The following is a 15,616-nucleotide window of genomic DNA, read 5'->3' as shown; positions in this document are numbered from 1 at the left end:
AGCTGGAGTTTCAATATCAGACTCTCAGAAATTAATACAATGAATGTACAGAGAAGTAGAAGAATATAATAGACCTGAAAAGCATTATGAACCAATTTGACATAATTAAGATTTATACAGTTTTCACACAAGAGTAGGATAGAAATTCAAGTTCCCATAGACTATAAACTAGGAGACACTGAAACACGTTCAGAGACCTAAGACCAGGTGCAGAAATTTCATGGTCTAAAAGTATTGAAATCATACAGGGTCTGTTCTGTTGTTACTGTGGAATTATGTTAGAGATCAATATCAAAAGATATTTGAAATTAACCCACATATTTTCAGGTGAAGTGTGACATTTACCAAGAGAGATCTTTGACTAGTTACATATTTTTAATAAATCGATGGCTCTAGCTCTTTAAAATCTTTAGCATTTCATAGACAAATGTCAGATCCTCTGCCCTCCTGTCTGGTTTACAGACAAGGGCCTCCCCCACCCCGCCACCACCGCTGGCCTCTGCATTGTCCACTCAGAGCAGCACCTGCCCATGCCTGCTCCCCCTTGTCCGCTGTATACCTGCTTTGGGATAGAATGTGATGACCAGGTCGTCAGGCCTGGCTGGGAGGCCCAGACTTCATCCCAGATCCTGCATGTGTCTTTCTGTAGGATAATCCCCTCGATCTGGATAACCTCCCCTGGGGGAAGCTGGGATCGTGCCGAGTCCCCCATCTTTCCCACCATGTCCATCTCCATTCCCTCCCTCTGGATTTGCGCACCAGCAGCAGACTGTGAATAGTGAGTGAAGACAGCACCCACATGGGTATTCTATCCTCAGTGCCCTGGGCACAGGCCCCACTCACCCAAGGGCTTGTGTGTCAGGCAAATTGGAGAGAACATTTGCTTGGCTCAGTACCACCCCATGAAGTAGGATCAGAATCCTGAACCCTGTGTCAGACCAGGCTTTCCTTGCAGTGAGGCTCCCTGGGCCCTACCTGGACACTATCAGGAGGGAGGAAGGACCCCGGGGGCAGCGTGTCAGGGGGCTGCCTGTGTCCATCCCCCCGAGGGGATGCCCATGGAGGTGGAGAGTCCAGTGATGTCACTGAAGGAACGTCTGGAACAGGTGTCCAGGCACCTGGAGGCATGACCCTGTGTCCTGGGGATGCAGAGAAACCTCCTCCCAGACTAAGTGGAGACAGACATCAGGTCACCAGCCGGACAGGGGGATTCTGCCCTGGCTTCTGAGGCCAAATGAATTCTCGAGGCTCTGGTATTGTCTGTGAATATGACAGATTGTCATATCTGAGGACTAGCACCAGATGGACTTCTGAAATTAATTTTTATTGTAGTATATGTGTGTTTGTGTGTGTGCTCAGTTGTGTCTGACTCTTTGCAACCTCATGTACTGTCACGCACTAGGCGCCTCTGTCCACCAAGTATAGCTGCTTTAAACTGTTGTGCTACAAAGACAGAAATATAGATTAATGGAGCAGAATAGAAAGCCCAGAGATAAATCCATGTACCTATGGACACCTTATCTTAGACAAAGGAGGCAAGGATATACAATGGAAAAAAGACAACCTCTTTAACAAGTGGTGCTGGGAAAACTGGTCAACCACCTGTAAAGGAATGAAACTAGAACACTTTCTAACACCATACACAAAAATAAACTTAAAATGGATTAAAGATCTAAATGTAAGACCAGAAACTATAAAACTCCTAGAGGAGAACATAGGCAAAACACTCTCCAACATAAATCACAGCAGGATCCTCTATGACCCACCTCCCAGAATATTGGAAATAAAAGCAAAACTAAACAAATGGGACCTAATGAAACTTAAAAGCTTTTGCACGACAAAGGAAACTATAAGCAAGGTGAAAAGACAGCCTTCAGAATGGGAGAAAACAATAGCAAACGAAGCAACAGATAAAGAATTAATCTCAAAAATATACAAGTAACTCCTGCAGCTCAATTCCAGAAAAATAAATGACCCAATCAAAAAATGGGCCAAAGAACTAAACAGACATTTCTCCAAAGAAGACATACAGATGGCTAACAAACACATGAAAAGATGCTCAACATCACTCATTATCAGAGAAGTGCAAATCAAAACCACAATGAGGTACCATTACACGCCAGTCAGGATGGCTGCTATCCAAAACTCTACAAGCGATAAATGCTGGAGAGGGTGTGGAGAAAAGGGAACCCTCTTACACTGTTGGTGGGAATGCAAACTAGTACAGCCACTATGGAGAACAGTGTGGAGATTCCTTAAAAAACTGGAAATAGAACTGCCATATGACCCAGCAATCCCACTTCTGGGCATACACACTGAGGAAACCAGATCTGAAAGAGACACATGCACCCCAATGTTCATCGCAGCACTGTTTATAATAGCCAGGTCATGGAAGCAACCTAGATGCCCATCAGCAGACGAATGGATAAGGAAGCTCTGGTACATATACACAATGGAGTATTACTCAGCTATTAAAAAGAATACATTTGAATCAGTTCTAATGAGATGGATGAAACTGGAGCCCATTATACAGAGTGAAGTAAGCCAGAAAGATAAACACCAATACAGTGTACTAAGGCATATATATGGAATTTAAAAAGATGGTAACAATATGCAAAACAGATGTATAGATGCAAAATGAGATGCAAAACTGAAAAAGAGACATAGATGTATAGAACAGACTTTTGGACTCTGTGGGAGAAGGCGAGGGTGGGATGTTCTGAGAGAATAGCATTGAAACAAGTATACTATCAAGTGTGAAACAGATCACCAGCCCAGGTTGGATGCATGAGACAAGTGCTCAGGGCTGGTGCACGGGGAAGACCCAGAGGGATGGGATGGGGAGGGGGGTGGGAGGGGGGATCAGGATGGGGAACACATGTAAATCCATGTCTGATTCATGTCAATGTATGGCAAAAACCACTACAATATTGTAAAGTAATTAGCCTCCAACTAATAAAAATAAATGGAAAAAAAAATGCTGTGCTAGTTTCTGTTGTACAGCAAAGTGAATCAACTATGCATGTATACATATATCCCCCCTTTTATGGATTTCTTTCCCATTTAGGTCACCACAGAGCATTGAATTCCTTTTGCTCCACAGTAGGTTCTCATTAGTTGTCTATTTTAGACACAGTATCAATAGTGTATATATGTCAATCCCAATCTCCCAATTCATCCCATTCCCACCTTTCCCTCTTGGTGTCCATGTGTTTATTCCTTCCATCTGTGTCTCTATTTTCATTTTGCAAGTAAGTTCATCTATACCATTTTTATAGATTCCACCTGTATTCATTAATATATGATATTTGTTTTTCCTCTGACTTTCCTCTGAATGACAATCACTAGGTCCAATAACGTCTCTACAAATGGCACTATTTCATCCCTTTTTATGACTGAGTAATATTCCTCTGTATATTCCTCTCCACATCTTCTTTGTCTATTCTTCTGTTGATGGACATTTAGGTTGCTTCCATGTCCTGGCTATTGTAAATAGTGCTGCAATGAACATAGCTTTTGAATTACGGTTTTCATACATTCTTTTGAATTACGGTTTTCTCTGGGTATATGCCCAGGAGTGGGATTACTGGGTCATATGATATTTCTATTTTTAGTTTTTTAAAGATATATCCATACTGTTCTCCATAGTGGCTGTATCAATTTACATTCCCACCAACAGTATAGGAGGATTCCATTTTCTCCACACCCTCTCCAACATTTATTGTTTGTAAATTTTTTCTGATGATGGCTATTCTGACTGGTGTAAGGTGATACCTCATTGTAGTTTTTATTTGCATCTCTCTAATAATTAGTGATACTGAGTGTCTTTTCATGTGCTTCTTGACCATCTGTATGTCTTTGTAGAAAGGTCTGTTTTGCATTCTGTGCTTTCTCCTAGTCTCTCTCCACCCTGGAACATTCGAGAGCAAATCAAACCTCTATCCAGACAAGACAAAATAAAACTCACCATCTCCTGGAATAAAAAATAAAATTAAAAAAAAAAAAAAAGAAAGGTCTGTTTGGGTCTTCTGACCATTTTTTGAGTTGTTTTTTTGATATTGAGCTGCATGAGCTATTGGTGTATTTTGTCAGTTGATTTGTTTGCAAATAACTTCTCCCATTCTGAAGGCTGTCTTTTCATTTTGTTTATGGTTTCTTTTGCTGTGCAAAAGCATTTAAGTTTAATTATGTCCCATTTGCTTATTTTTGTTTTTATTTTCATTATTCTAGGCAGGGGGTTGGAAAAAGATCTTGTTGTGATTTATATCAAAGTGTGTCCTTCCTATATTTTCCTCTAAGAGTTTTGCAGTGTCCTTACAGATAGACTTTTAAAAGTCAAGGCATAGTTAACAGACAGTAAGAAGCACAGAGCTTCAGTGTACAAACTGATGGATTCTCCCTCCTGCACACGTCTTGTGACCTCCCCCAGGTCAACATGCAGAGCATCTCCACCACCTGCCCTCCTTTCCATCCAAACCCTCACCGCCTGTTCTGACTTCTGTTCCCACGGGTGAGTGTCTCCCTGTAGGAACCTCTCCTTGGTTGCATCACACATTATCCTCAGTCCCTGGTTGCCCCCTGGGCTCACCTTCCCCACCGCCACCTCTTTCTGTTTCCTACAGACTCTTCCTCATCCTCAATTACACACCGGATGCCCCTCCATCAGGAAAATATCTGCTCCCACTACCTAAGTGTTCTCCTACCTTATGGGTATGTCCTTGCATCTTTATTCTAGCTTCCAAGAAGGATGAGTGCTACAAACAGTATAAAGCACAGAGGCAGATGAACTCTGCTTCTGAATTTTTGAAATTGGAGAAAACAAAGCAGTGAAGTCATATCGGGGCAGGAATTTTTATAATTCAAGGAGGATAATGCAAGAATTAGGCAGTGTTTGTCTGCACCAAAGACACACAGAACCTTGCAGGGTGTTGAACAAATAACCAGGGGGTTTTGAGCCAAGTAGAGCAACAATAGGTGGAGAAGAAACTGTTTTGTGTGGTGGTGGGTACTTGGAGGTAGTAATATTACATTGGTCTCATAAAGCAAGAAGCAAATCATGTCTGAGACCCAAAGAGGCTGTAGAGCCAGTTGCATAATTCTTGCCTCTGGGACAGGAAGAACACTTTTTCTTGGACTTCCCCAGCCAGTGTGGTTCAGCTGGCTTGTCTAATCCCAAGGGTCCAGGAGCCCCAGTGTAGCTCCCACGGCCTGCAGAACGTGTGAACGTGTTTTGTGGGCATGTGTGCAGGGTCAAGTCCTAGCAGCAGAGGGAGAGGATTCAAGTGGGCTTGCCTGTCTCTTTCATCACCGTTTTATGTGTTTGTGTTAGAAGCCATACACATGGGTGGGCCTGGACGGACTCGCCTGAGAGCTGGTACACAAAGGCTCCCTGGGTGGGGCTGGGGCCTTGTGTCTGGATGGGTCTGGCTGACTTTCCTCCCCTGAAGAGGAGACTCTGTTGAGGTGTGGGACCCTCCCTGTTCACAGAAGCTTCTAAGGGCCAACTCCATGTTCCAGGCTGGTGGGACCGGTGTCATCCTGTGGAGTGGTCTGCAGGGGAAGGGAGGGGAGGGGAGGGTGAGCCAGGGGTGCGCAAGAGAAAACCCTCCTGTACCCTCCAGAGTCCGCAGGTGAGAGCAGGTCCCCGGAGCACCCTCTGGCAGATCCGAGGAGACCTGGGGTCAGGAAGCCCTATTCCTGGTTTGCACAAGCTCAGGACTTTTCTTATTTGTTCAGTAAATAGAAGTGTTGATTCCTCCAGGTACATCCTGTAACTGTAACTGGGTCCTCTAACTGTAGGGATTTTCTCAGGCCTCCTTTTTCTCCTAGCCATTAGATCCAAGAACTCTATCTGCTTCATTTCTTCCTTAAACTTGACTTTGCCCAAATTAACTCCTTGACCTCCTGGGTTCCCTATATCCAGAAGGCCTCCAAACTTCTCCCTTTGGGCTCACGCAGGTTTCCGTGGTGGCTCACATGGTGAGCTTACAATGCAGGAGATGTGGGTTTGACCCCTGGATCAGGAAGACCCCTTGGAGAAGGAAATGGCAACCCTTTCCAGTATTCTTGTCTGGGAAATCCCATGGACAGAAGAGCCTGGAGGACTATAGTCCATGGGGTCTCAAAGAGTTGGTCATGACTGAGCGACTGACTCTGACTAACTGGCTACACAGAGGCTCCCTCATGGCTGGTTGATTGTATCACTGACCACTGGTGCCTGAACTCACTTTCCAGCCATTCCTCCAGGGCCAGGCTCAAAGTTCTCACTCCTGATCACCCTCGTGTGGACTTTCCAAGAATCAAAACAGTACTATAACAAAAGGCTCCTTTGCTGCTAGGAAACTCCCAGTGTTTTAGGAGCTCTATGCTTGGAACGAGATAAAGATCAAATATGTGTATTTTTTATTATAAACCACAACATCACAGTAGCTATGACCATGGACCCCATTTTCCAGATGAGGAAGCTGAGGCAGAGAGTGAGGCAGTGAGCACAGGCAAGTGACTGGCAGGTCAGCTCAGCCTTGAGCTGTGGCTCCAGGGCTTGTCCAGTGCATCAGGTCACCACTCCACCCCCACCCCCACTCCCCACTTGGTCCTGAAGACAAGCACAGGATGCCTTTCTGTTAAGGGTTATATTACCGACAGAACCAGGGTCTGTTCATCTGCCTGCCAATCTGCTGACACCAGGTTGTGGCGAAGGAAATTGCAGGGTTTAATGTAGGAGAACATCAAGCAAGGAGAACAGGCAGCTCATCCTCAGTGCCCTGGCCCAGCCCTGCTCCCACCCCTCCACCCACAGAGCACATGCTGAAATGCCAGTCCACCTGTCGCCTTTTTTCTCAGAGGCTTGGGGGGTTCTCACGGCTCTTGGATTATGAAGAGCATCTTGGGCACTGCGACCAAGACCTGTCTTCCTCTCACCGCCTCTGTGGCCCCTGAGTTCAGGCTCTTCCCTCGGTCCTGGAACAGGCGTAGCACCCCCTCCACCATGAGCCTCTCCCCATGTCCCCTCCCTTGGCTTGTCCTCTTCTCCTGGTCAAGGCCATCGCTGCAGCTTTTGGGGAGGCTAAACCCTCAGACCCAACCACAGTTGACGAGCTCTGTGCTCCGAGAACCATGGCCGTCCGTCTCTCACGTGTGAGGGTCCTCACTTTCCTGTCCTTGGTCTCACTTCCCACCCAGTGGCCTCTAGGAGGGGTCTTCCTCACCGCTGTGTCACTGGCATTCACGAAGCTGCTGTCCAGTTGTGAACCAATGAAGCATGGATGGAACTCTTTCTCAGATGAAATGTCTTCTTAAAATCACCCTTGCTGGCTGTTGACAAGTCCAGGCGTCCAGCCAGGGGGCATGCTATGGCCTCCTCATCTTGGCTTGTTGCTTAAATACTCAACCCCTGGGAATGGCATTATTTCTACATCTCTGATCCTATGAGCTCTCCCTGGTGAGCCGTTGAGAACTAGTTCAATTACAGACCTTGTGTTTTTACCTGCAAGTCTGCATTCTGTTAGGACTTTAGTTAGAATGTGCTCCAGTCAGCATGGGGTTTCCCTGGGGTTGTTGGAAGGGTGGATGTAGGGGTGATTTGCAGGTGTTTTAAAAACCTGCAGCCCGTCTAAGGGCTTTCCAGGTGGCTCAATGGTAAAGAACTTGCCTGCCAATGCAGGAGACATAAGAGAAGTGGGTTCGATCCCTGGGTGGGGAAGATCTCCTAGAGGAGGGAGATCAACCACTCTAGTATTCTTGCCTGGAGAATCCCATGGACAGAGGAGCCTGGTGGACCACAGTCCATGGGTCACAAAGAGTCTGATGTGACTGAAGTGACGTAGCACACATGCATACACAGGTCATCTAATCTCCCAGAACTGATTTTTAAACCATCAGATTCACTAAGACTTAAGTCCATGTGTTTGGTTCCTAGTTGTTGAGGAATAGGAAAGAGTTTAATTAAACAAACAAACCACAATGCAGTTTGTGGGTTGGACTGTATCTGACTCTGGAGCAAATCATCTTTTTTTTAAAAACACTTCCTTCCCATATACAAGGAATTATTTTTGTATTAATCATGTATAGAAACAAATAATAAAACATCAGTAAGAAAACATAGTCAATGGAAATTTTTATTCTATTTTGTGTATAAACTCATTCCAGTTTAAAAGAAATCACAAGTCTATTTTACTAAAATGAAAGTGTCCAGAAAAAGTATAGTTCAGACAGTGACTAAATCATACCACTGATGTAATGTTTCATTTTCTTGATTCATTCTTGAGTTTTAAAACAAATAACTGACTATTAGAAAAGTAAATTTCAGTTTTAAAGTTATTCAAAATCAGTAAACTGTTTTCTGTGTGAACAAAACTATGAACTCACTAAATAAAAATCTTATACATCACAATTCACATCCATTTAAATTTTACCATTTTAAAATCAGAATACAAGCAAAAATGCCAATGAGTCATGCGATTGACAGAGGTGAACAAATAAGTTCTACTTCTCTGTCTTTAAACCAACTGTGTATCATTATTCATTCTGAATCCACCACTGTTTAGATATAGAAACACTTCGGTACTGCAGGTTCCCTGATTGTACCTGAAGTGAGCATGAAGCTTTCTGAACTGTTACAAACTCATCCTGGAAAGAAACAGGTGTGGCTGTGTCTGTGTGTCAGTGGCTGGGGGCTGGGCGATCCTCTTAGTTATCAATAATCTCCACAAAGGGGAGTAAAATGTAGGACCAAACAGCAAAAAATTTATAATCTAAAATCTCAATCTGTGGGGGATAGAGACAACTTTTTAATGTAATAAAAAGCCTCTACTTGGAAGCTTACGTACCCATGATTAAAACTCAGTTGCTATTGTCAGCTGTTGGGTCGTGTCTGACTTTGTGACCACATGGCCTGCAGCACGCCAGGCTTGTGTGTCCTTCTCTATCTCCTGGAGTTTGCTCAAACTCCTGTCCATTGAACTGGTGATGCCATCCAAGCATCTTATCTTCTCGTAGTTCTTTTTCTAGTTGCTTTAGGTGTAAGTTTAGATTGTTTATTTTGCGTTTTTCTCTTTTCTTGAGGTAAGCTTGTGCTGCTATAAACTTCCCTCTTAGAACGACTTTTGCTGCATCCCATAGGTTTTGGGTTGTTGTGTTTTTGTTGTTGTCTGTTTCAGGTATTTTTTACTTTTCTTTCTGACTCTTCAGTGACTTGTTGGTTACTTAGAAGTGTGTAGTTTAGCCTCCATGTGTTTGTGTTTTTTAGTTTTTTTTTCCCCCTGTAATTGATACCTAGTCTTATAGCGTTGTGGTCAGAAAAGATAAGGGTGGGATGATTTGAGAGAGGAGCATTGAATCATATACAGTATCATATGTAAAGTAGATAGCCAGTGGGAATTTGCTAGATGACACAAGTAACCCAAAGCCGATGCTCTGTGACAACCTACAGGGGTGGGATGAGGTGGGCTGTGGGAAGAAGGTCAAGGAGGGGACACATGTGTACCTGTGGCTGATTCATGTTGATGTATGGCAGAAACCATCACAGTATCATAATTATCTTCCAATTAAAAGCTCAGTAGTAACCAAACAATTGTTTAGAACTTTGGCCAATAGACCCGGCCCGCCCCTCCCCCACCCTGCCCGCAGCCCCATGAGAGTATTTTATCCCTGACATTGTTGAGAATTGCCAGTGAAGGGTGGTAATGAAAAGTTAGAATTTCATTTGCCTTAATGCATCCTTACTGTTGGGTCCCCAAGTCAATGTCCCCTCCGCCTTCAGCTTTGGATGACAGAAGTTGGAACTAAAAGCTGGAAACTGGTGACCTGCCATGTACCTGCTTTCCTGTGGTCATTCACGTTCATGCCATCATTCATGCTCAAGCACTTTCTACACACACTTTCCAGGCCAGGTGCTGCCTTAAGTGCTGGAGTGAATGTTGACTAAGATGTGGGACCAGACATAAAAGAAGACTTTACCATCCCGTGTGGGTACAGACAAGTGAATTGCTGAGTGTGGACAGAGCAGCAGAGCTAACGTTGGAGCATGAAGGGCTCAGATGCTGACGGGGTCCCCGGAGGGCCCGGCACTTGGAGTGAGACTCTGTTGCTTCCAAATCTGAACACTGTGTCTGGGCTGACACTTGATGCCACTCCCCTGTCTCCTAGGTCCCCCTTCCATTAAAATTCACTGCCTGAGCTTTCTGTTTTCTATGCAACTCAGCACCAGGACTCCTTGGGTCACGCATTAGTGTCTGGTCCCTCCTCTTTGCCCCTTCCCCTTTGTCCCAGGGAAGGATGTCAGAACGTGAACCCTCAGGACTGTGCACTGGCCCATCCTCCATGTGTCCTTTCCCACAGTGACCAGGTGGGACCCAGGACCAAGCACAACTGGAGTTCCTGACGTCAGAGGTTTCATACTCTCAGTAGAGATGTAGCCAAGTATTTGCATATAGACACTGAAGATAGAATTATGTTACAAACTAGAGAATTAGGATGCACTTTCCAGAATAATGGAAATTTTAAAAGTCCTTGCAGTATTCAAGTCTTGTATTTGACTTAGTTGATAAAGCCATCTAGTTTCTTACTTTGGAAAGAATGGTTGAAATGAGCACAGGGCCAGTGGAGAGCCTGCTTTCTGAGGCTCTTGGGTCGGGATGAAGGATGAGGTTGTATCCCAGTAGCTGCCTGTTTATTGCTATTTGACTCAGAGCTCTGTGCAGAAGTTGATTGAGGTTCCTTTCATCTTTTGCCTGTAGATTTCATCAAATCTCTCATTCTGAGCCACCGTGAAGTGGTTTTTCCAATCCCCCACGATTCCTGGAAGGGGAAAGCCCAGACGAGCGTCACTGCTTGGGAGTCCTGGTGACCCAAGTGAAGAAGTGATTTGTGCCTGCACACTGTTTCACCCATGTCCCTGGCGGTAACCCTCCTCCTGCTGCTCTTGGCTGAGTGCACCCCAGGGCACCTGATCAGAGGTCAGGGCCCCTAAATCAGGGGACGATCGACCCATAGGAGCTGCAGCTGGGACCCACCCGAGGTCTGCTCACATGAAGGGTGACCACAGAGAAGTGAGAAAATGTGTGCTTCTAGCACTCGGCCACTTGGGAGAATCTCCAAATGTCCACTGAGTAAAAGACGCCAGATACGTGACAGTCCATTGCCTAATTTGTTCAAGGGAGCCTGGGATCAGGCACAATGGGTGTGGCGATAGGGAAAAGCACAGGGAGCATCTCTAGGGGCAGAGATGGCTTGGAGGGGGGCAGGACAAGGGACTTTGTGGGGAGGAAGATGTTTAAGGCTTATTTATTGTTCTGGTTGCATGTGTATACTCATGTATCAAGTCTTGTTAAATGTATGCTGCAGTTCACTGGAGGTAAGTTCCAGCCCAAAGGAAAAAGATTTGGGTGAAAAATATGAATGAGGTACTATTTTTCACCCAACAGTAACTATGAAAAATAACTTCAAAAGAGGGAAATACTCTTTGCCCCACCAATGCTTCTTCTGGAAAATTATGCACGAGAAGGAAGAGAGTCAGGACGTGAGAATGTAGGTACAGAGCGGTTTGCTGGAGTGTGATTCACAAAGACAAGTACTGAAAACAGCCAGAGCTGAGAGTCTGACTCTTGGGGAAGAGTTGATGAGTTATGATGCATCTGGACATGAGCCTCCAAACAGAGAGCTTTGTGGCCCCACTGTGCCCTGCCCTTGTGGCACATTTGAGACTCTAGTGAGGAATGTGTGTTGTGGGACCTGCCTGAGTTTTGTGGGGTTGGCTCTCACCGTGGGGCCTGTATGTCTGCAGAGCTGAGGGGAGGGACTGTGGAGAGCTGGGCAGCTCACCAGATTCTTACCTGAGACTACCCAGGGAGAGAAGTGGATTTGCTTGGCTTGTTTCAGTAACAAGGAAGCTGTTGTAGACTGGAAAATGCAGCAAAAGAAATCCAATTGTGTGTGAAGAAAGAAGAAAAGAAGTTGCAAAGCAATGGTCCCCACAGCTGAGACTGTATCGATAAAACTGCTACAGAGGGGCTTTGGGGAGCAGGGTTTTGGTAAAGAGAACTTTTAAAATGTGAATTTATGTTTTCATAATCACATATATTACTTTTTAAGTTAAACAGTGATAAAAGGTTTTATTTTTTCCCTTTGAAAACATTGTGGTGTTGCTTTTGTTCAATTGCTAAGTCATGTTCGACTCTTGTGACCCCATGGACTGTAGCCCGCCAGGCTCCTTTGTCCATGGGGATTCTCCAGGCAAGAATACTGGAGTGGGTTGCCATTCCCTTCTCCAGGGGATCTTCCTGACCCAGAGATTGAACCCAGGTCTCTTGCATTGGCAGGTGGGTTCTTTACCGCTGAGCCTTCTGGGAAGCCCCCATAAAAAACATCAGCTGGGCCAATTAGGATCCCTCTCTTAGGAATTGGAATGAAGAAGTATTATCGAAGGAGGTAGATCTGAGTAGTAGTTGCCATTGAAAGTCATGCTGTTTGGCCATGATGAGACTGGCTGATGAGCAGACTGCGAAGCAGGAAGAAGGATCAACGGGCAGGAAGGCAGAAAGCTGGTTGGTGGAGAAGAGCCCTCATCTGTGTGTGTAGAACTCGGAGCAAAGACCCAGACCTTGCTACTGCTGGGGTCCTAGGCCTCAGGTCAGATGTTCCCAGGACGTCTGGACCGGCCCCTGAAGGACCAGCGAGCTCTCCTCTCTGAGGGCCTCCAGCAGCAGGCATGATGCACGATGCACTGTCCTGGGACTGGTAAAGCCCAGCTCCCTCCTATCAGAAGGGCAGGCACCATGCTACCAGGCAGATAGAATACTTGGTTTACATCCATCTCTGTGCAGTCTGTGCAGCCCACTCACCTTTCCTCATGAAGGGGGAGATGGACTGGTCCAAGACGGTCTTGGGAGCCGTGGAACGGTTGGTCATGGGGTTTGCCTTCATCTTCTCAAATGTCGTCTCCTGGACAATGGTGTCCAGCACGGCTCCATCCAAGTTCTTCCCCATGAACTTCATCACTTTCTGAATTTCCTGCTTTGGGTTCTGTGGGGTGGGTAACACGGCAATGGAAGGATGCATTGTGTCAGAAGATCACACTTGTTCTCCTGCAAGACGTGCAGCCTGGAAGTAGCCCAGGGTCTCTCAGAGCTGGGTCTGACATGGTCTCTACCCACGTGGCCTATACTCACCCTCTTGATGTCCTCATAGAAGAGAAAGAGCATCCGGACGCTGTCTCTCAGCTCCCACCAGCCTCTCACATGCTTAAACCAGGACCCCCATGCGACTGTAAGACACAGAGAACACAGCAGAGAGCCTGTGTGGGGCCCTGCAAAGCCTTCCAGTGCTCAGGGATGTGATTGACCTCAAGTGCATTGGAGAGAGAGGGAAACAGATTACCAGCCAGATACATCCATGAGTTGTGATCTGTTTGATGTGGGGGGTGAAGCAGAATGGGGCAGCCTTAGGGGAATTTATCCCAACCTGCCTACCAGTGTGGCTTCACATATATTGTCTGTCATCACAATGCCCTTATGATGGGACAGGGATGCTTTTGGAACGGGGAGACCCTGCAGGTCAGGTGACCAGGAATAAAAGCTTCCAGATCTGGTGGGGACGTCTGCTGGGGCCATGGGAGGACTCAGTGTCCTGGGGGGTCGTGTGGTGTGTGGAGACCTGGCTGAGCCACACGGCTGTGGTTGTGGAGAGATGGGAGGGGGGACCCCTACCTTTTCCACTGATGAAGGTTTCAAAGTACTGGTCCCAGGTGCCTGGATCGGGAAGCGTCCGGTTCATCCTTTGGAAGTGGTAGTAGGAAACCAGACAGTCCTTGGCATTTCGAGCAACATAGAGGAACTTGAAGGAAAGAGTGTAGAGAGGGAGTGAAGTGTCATAGAGGGTGGTTTTCACAGGGTCACCAACACTCAGCTGTCCCAGGGGGCCTGTGCCTGCTGCTCACCTGGGCTGTGCCACCCACACTCCCTGGGGTCCCCGCCTCCCTTCCTGGCTCCTCCCCACAAGGCAGCTGGTTCCTTGTGGCCCCCTTGATCTCCTAGAACAATCTTTATCCAGAAACCAGGGCCTCCTGACAGACAGAAGCTGTAATGGTGGCTGTGATGGCCCCCGAATGCCTTCATCCTGGTTTCCCTGAAGGTCAGCTTCATGGTAACAGTGTGGATACGTTCTAGGCCTCACTGTGCTCAGTACCTCTGCTGTCCCCACCAAGCATCCCATGGGTTTCATCTCAACTGTGACTCTGGATCCTCAGCCCGGGAGGTGGAGAAGCGTACATGACGGAGGATGTTTGGGGCTGGAGCATTAGCTCCCTCCGTCCTGAGATGTTGGTACCTTGCAGTTGCTTTTCCAGAAGGATGGAGGCAGCAGCTGGGCGGGGAGGTGTGTCCTCAGCACCCGGGGCCGAGGCATTGCTCTGGCCTTCTCTACACCTTTAAGGAGATCGAGAGGAGGGCCTTGTCCCACAAGCTTCACAGGGGGACCTCTGTCCAGTGCTCTGTCCAGCGTGTTGGTCACCCGCCTACCTTTCTGCTCTTGGGAGCTTTCATGGTGGGCCCATGGCCTTTACCTGCGGGGGGCGCACATGCTCTGCAGCTACAGGATCTCAGTTTGGGGGTGAGGGGCCAAGGGAGAGGGGTCCCAGAGCATAGGCCCCCATCCCCACCGACTTGCCCGGTGTGCTGGCTGTTTTCTTCCTCTCTGAGAACTGTGACCCTGATGGCCTATGGGTCCTGACTCCTACTTGCTCCTTGGAGACACCAACCCGGCACCTGCTCTGTGTGATCTATGTGTTATTGGTGGGAAGAGAGTGTGTCCCTGAGATCAAGAAGGCACGACCTTCTCCCTAGAAGCAGCTGCTCCTGTGTGGGAATCAGACGCTGATGCAAATACCTTCACGTCTTTAAACCACTGGATGACACTGTGGTGAGGACACATGTCCTGGCACCTGTGTCCAAACCCCCAGGAAGAGCTAGCAGGTGACCCTGGGCTCTGGGAGATGACCTGTTGGTCAATGCAGGGTCACTAGTCATAACCAGGGCCCTGGCTAGGGGTGGGGCAGCGGGGAGGGGCGCTCACCGGAGGGCTGGGGCGGCCGGGCCCACTCGAGAAATGGGTGGCGGTGTTGGATGGCCGCCCGCTGACACTTGTCCACATCCCCACTCTGCTCAATCAAGTCCACAATTTCCTGGATCCACGTGGTCCCTGCGGCCAGATGGAGAGATGAGAGGCAGAAACTGGTCAGACAACTGCCTCCTGCACCCTGGTGGACTGATGGGTGTTCAGGTCGACCTCTCCCCCACCCAAGGGCCCACAGCCCAGCAGGTGGGTCCCCCAAAGCTGTAAGCCCATAAACCCAGGGGCTCAAGCTCCCCGAGGAGCCTGTCCTTGGGGCAGGATAGCAGAGCCCTCTGACCCCCCACAGGCATCCCTCCAGGGACTGTGGCCCCGAGGGAGCCTGCCGACCCAGCCCACAGCTACCTGACTTAGGGTAGGTACAGATGAGGAGGTCGTCCGGCTGGGCCTCGAAGCCCTGGATCTGGGGCCAGTTGTCCACAGTGGTGGCCGGCAGGGGGATCCCCGCCACCTCCCCTAGTGAGGGCTGTGTCCCCGCCGTGATTAGGGCCAT

The 15,616-nt window shown here is 47.5% G+C and overlaps 1 protein-coding gene across 1 annotated transcript; it reads right to left on the bottom strand.

The window, feature by feature from the left end:
- Positions 1-10,684: 10,684 nt before the first annotated feature.
- On the bottom strand, positions 10,685-15,616 carry SULT1C2 (sulfotransferase family 1C member 2). Its single transcript, XM_061156286.1, has 7 exons — positions 15,469-15,616; positions 15,067-15,192; positions 14,323-14,420; positions 13,704-13,830; positions 13,167-13,261; positions 12,840-13,020; positions 10,685-10,797 (listed from the first exon to the last, which is right to left on the bottom strand). Exons 1-7 carry the CDS (start codon positions 15,614-15,616, stop codon positions 10,685-10,687), a joined length of 888 nt encoding a protein of 295 aa, XP_061012269.1.

The sequence above is a fragment of the Dama dama genome, chromosome 11, assembly GCF_033118175.1.
Source record: "Dama dama isolate Ldn47 chromosome 11, ASM3311817v1, whole genome shotgun sequence".
Lineage (NCBI taxonomy): Eukaryota > Metazoa > Chordata > Mammalia > Artiodactyla > Cervidae > Dama > Dama dama.
The sequence above is the reverse complement of the archived record's forward strand: the minus strand, read 5'-3'. Positions and strand labels throughout refer to the sequence as shown.